This window comes from Brassica oleracea, chromosome C2 (assembly GCF_000695525.1).
Source record: "Brassica oleracea var. oleracea cultivar TO1000 chromosome C2, BOL, whole genome shotgun sequence".
NCBI classification, from domain to species: Eukaryota; Viridiplantae; Streptophyta; class Magnoliopsida; order Brassicales; family Brassicaceae; genus Brassica; species Brassica oleracea.
In genome coordinates, this window is record NC_027749.1 from 12792170 (window position 1) to 12795034 (window position 2865).

Below are 2865 nucleotides of genomic sequence, written 5' to 3' on the forward strand. Positions count from 1 at the left end.
ACGTAAGAGTGTTATTTAAGAAAATTATTAATCTTTTTCATTACTGAAAGATGTAATTTCATATGAAAAGAAAGAAAATCATAATAGTAACTTCTATAGTTACAAATGAATAATTCGTATGTACGAGACGAATTTCTATACGATTATATGTAAGAAATTTGGTTTGAAATCCAAATAGACCAATAAACTATTGTCTAAGTCAAAAGAGAATTATGGACAAGAAGTCTAAAGGCCCTAGATATCATAATAGAAATGAATAGAGTTTATTCTCTTAAGCTTAATTCTCTGAAGAGAGTTGATTGGAATGCATATCCTGAAGATATTGTTTTCAGGGAAAGAAATATGATAGTAAGTGTGGTTGTACTCTTTTTCCTTATCATGGTTTTTTTTTTTTTTCCCATTGGGTTTTTCCATGACAAGGTTTTAACGAGGCAACAAAGAACATACAAAAGATAGACAACCAAAGAGAATGTTACAATTTGAGAGATGAAAATCTATCATTGTTCTAAAGGTTCTATGACTACTCATTCGAGGGGGAGCTTACGTAGTTGTACTCTTTTTACTTTTACTACGGTTTTTCCCATTGGGTTTTCCATGACTAGGTTTTTAACGAGGCACCACGTAATACAAGATGGATGATCAAGGGGGAATGTTATAAATTAAGCATTGAAATGATCATCCACTTCTTTACCAAACTCAAGCACTATGATCATCCACTCCTTTACCAACTCAAGCACTATGATCATCTACTCATCAAACACTATGATCACCCACTCATTTACCAAATTAAGCAATATCTTTGTTATTTTATGTATTGTTGTTCACTATAAATACCATCACTCATCTCACTCTTTTGTACACCATAAACAAGAACAAGAGTTTATAATCAAAGAACCATTACATCTTCTTCTTCTTCCTTATAATAAACTCTCTCCCTTATACTAGTGTTATTTGCTTCCTACGGGTATCAAATTCTACTCTTATTTAAATTTCTCGATACTATAAATTATAAGTTATTTCATAACAGATTCATAAATCTAACTGCTGGAATCAATCTCATTTTTGGAATAATAATTTTAAAATACACCGACCATATATGCAGTGTACTAATATTTAATGTGACTGGATCTGAAACTATCTATTATTTATTTGTCATCAATTATTGTGCGACCCACATTCAATCACACAGCACACAAGTTATGGGGGAATATAAAACAAAGAAAAACGAGAAAGAGACATACAATACAACAAACACATGTTGCTTGTCGGTACAATGAACATATCACTAACATGTAAAGCCAGGAGAGTCAACCTCCTGTAAACAACACATTCTGTGATCTTAAAAATAAAGAAGATTAAAAAAAAAGGGATCAGTTTCGATCCAGAAAACGAGTAACCCAGATGCAAAAGAATGAAAGTGAAAAATGTTGATGCAGATTGAAAACAACAGATGTACATTACTTTAGCCATTGACGCATTGAAAACCTTGACAAACCCAAAGCCAGATTCCGAACAGAGCCGCACAGATGCAGAAGTCGAACATCAAAACCACCCAGACATGTTTCTTCCACATCTGTTTCGCCTTATGATGATCAGTCAACAACCCATTCCTCAGTTCCTTGCGCGACACTCCACCGTTGCCGTTCCCGCACAAATCAACCTTCTTCTCCGACGCCCCATCGACCATACCGACGTCACCAGAATCTCCCGCATGCAACAACCTCTTCTTCTTCTTCAACGCCTTCAACGGCTTCCCCAGAAGCGGAATCAAAGCCGCTCTCCTCCCTTTCGTGGAATCAATACTCAGGTTCCGACTCTCCCTCGCCACGACCAAATCCATGTCCAATTCCAAATCCACGTCGACACCACCACCGCCGACTATCTCCGCGAAAACCGGATCCATCTTCGCTTGGAGACAACGCGGAGAAGGATCCATCAAGGCTTCGGATCCTCCACCGACTCTGATCAGATCCTCAACGGCTGATCTCAACCGGTTCAGGACCCGGAAGGATTCATGTTTCTCCACAGCTTCGTCCGTAATCGCGAAGTAGACGAACGAGTCCTCATCATCGATCGCGAACGTGTAGGTCTTCTTGCGAACTGTGTGTGAGAACATTGAATGGTGAGGAGGCGTGTTCTCGATGCATCGTAAAGCCACGTCTTCGATTCCCGGCTCTTCCTTCGAAGCGAACTCTGCGAGGACGACGGTTCCTTTCGCTATGCATGTGTACGACAATAGGCTTGGATTTGAAATCATCTTTAATAGATCGTTAGGTTTTCATTCATCAGAGATCTCGTATCGCAACAATGGAAAAAAATGCTGCGATGAGATTAGAGAGATTCGGAGTATTTTTTTTTGTCTCTCTCTAGAAATCTTATCAACTGTTTTCTCTCTCTCTGTTTTTCTTTCTCTAGGGTTTGCGGAATTTTCTAGGGGAAGGAAGAGAATTCATTATTGGAGAAGACGATGCAGAATAGAAGAAGAATATAGTACTGACTCTTTTTTTGTCTAACCACCATCGTAAAGTTTCATATTTACAAGACTGTCCCCAAACTTTTACAGCCGTATGATTCTGCACCCACCAATCAAATTGAATGAATCATATTCGACATAAAAGGTATCCAGAAGAATTTGAAAAAAAATGAAAACCCAAAAATCCGATGAATAGCTTTACAAAAATAAACTGTATAGATATTAAAAAAATCTGAATTAATATGTGAAATGAGTATTTTCATTTTAAATAGTTAATTTATATTCATTTAAGCTTAATATGTAGGGCTTTTTGCAAAAGTGACTCAAAACTTGGAGTCAAACAGAAAACTAACCTTTTCTTTTGACTCTTTTTTTTTTGAGATTTTAACCCC

The 2865-nt window shown here is 37.1% G+C and overlaps 1 protein-coding gene across 1 annotated transcript; it reads right to left on the minus strand.

Annotated features, from left to right (window-relative positions):
• Positions 1 to 1238: 1238 nt before the first annotated feature.
• LOC106325141 (probable VAMP-like protein At1g33475) lies at positions 1239 to 2504 on the minus strand. The gene has a single exon (XM_013763162.1). It carries the CDS (start codon positions 2255 to 2257, stop codon positions 1463 to 1465), a length of 795 nt encoding a protein of 264 aa, XP_013618616.1. The 5' UTR covers positions 2258 to 2504; the 3' UTR covers positions 1239 to 1462.
• Between the last annotated feature and the right edge of the window lie 361 nt (positions 2505 to 2865).

Bases quoted from the DNA above. Each gene is read 5' to 3' on its own strand.
- LOC106325141 (XM_013763162.1), bottom strand. From the start codon at position 2,257: ATGATTTCAAATCCAAGCCTATTGTCGTACACATGCATAGCGAAAGGA.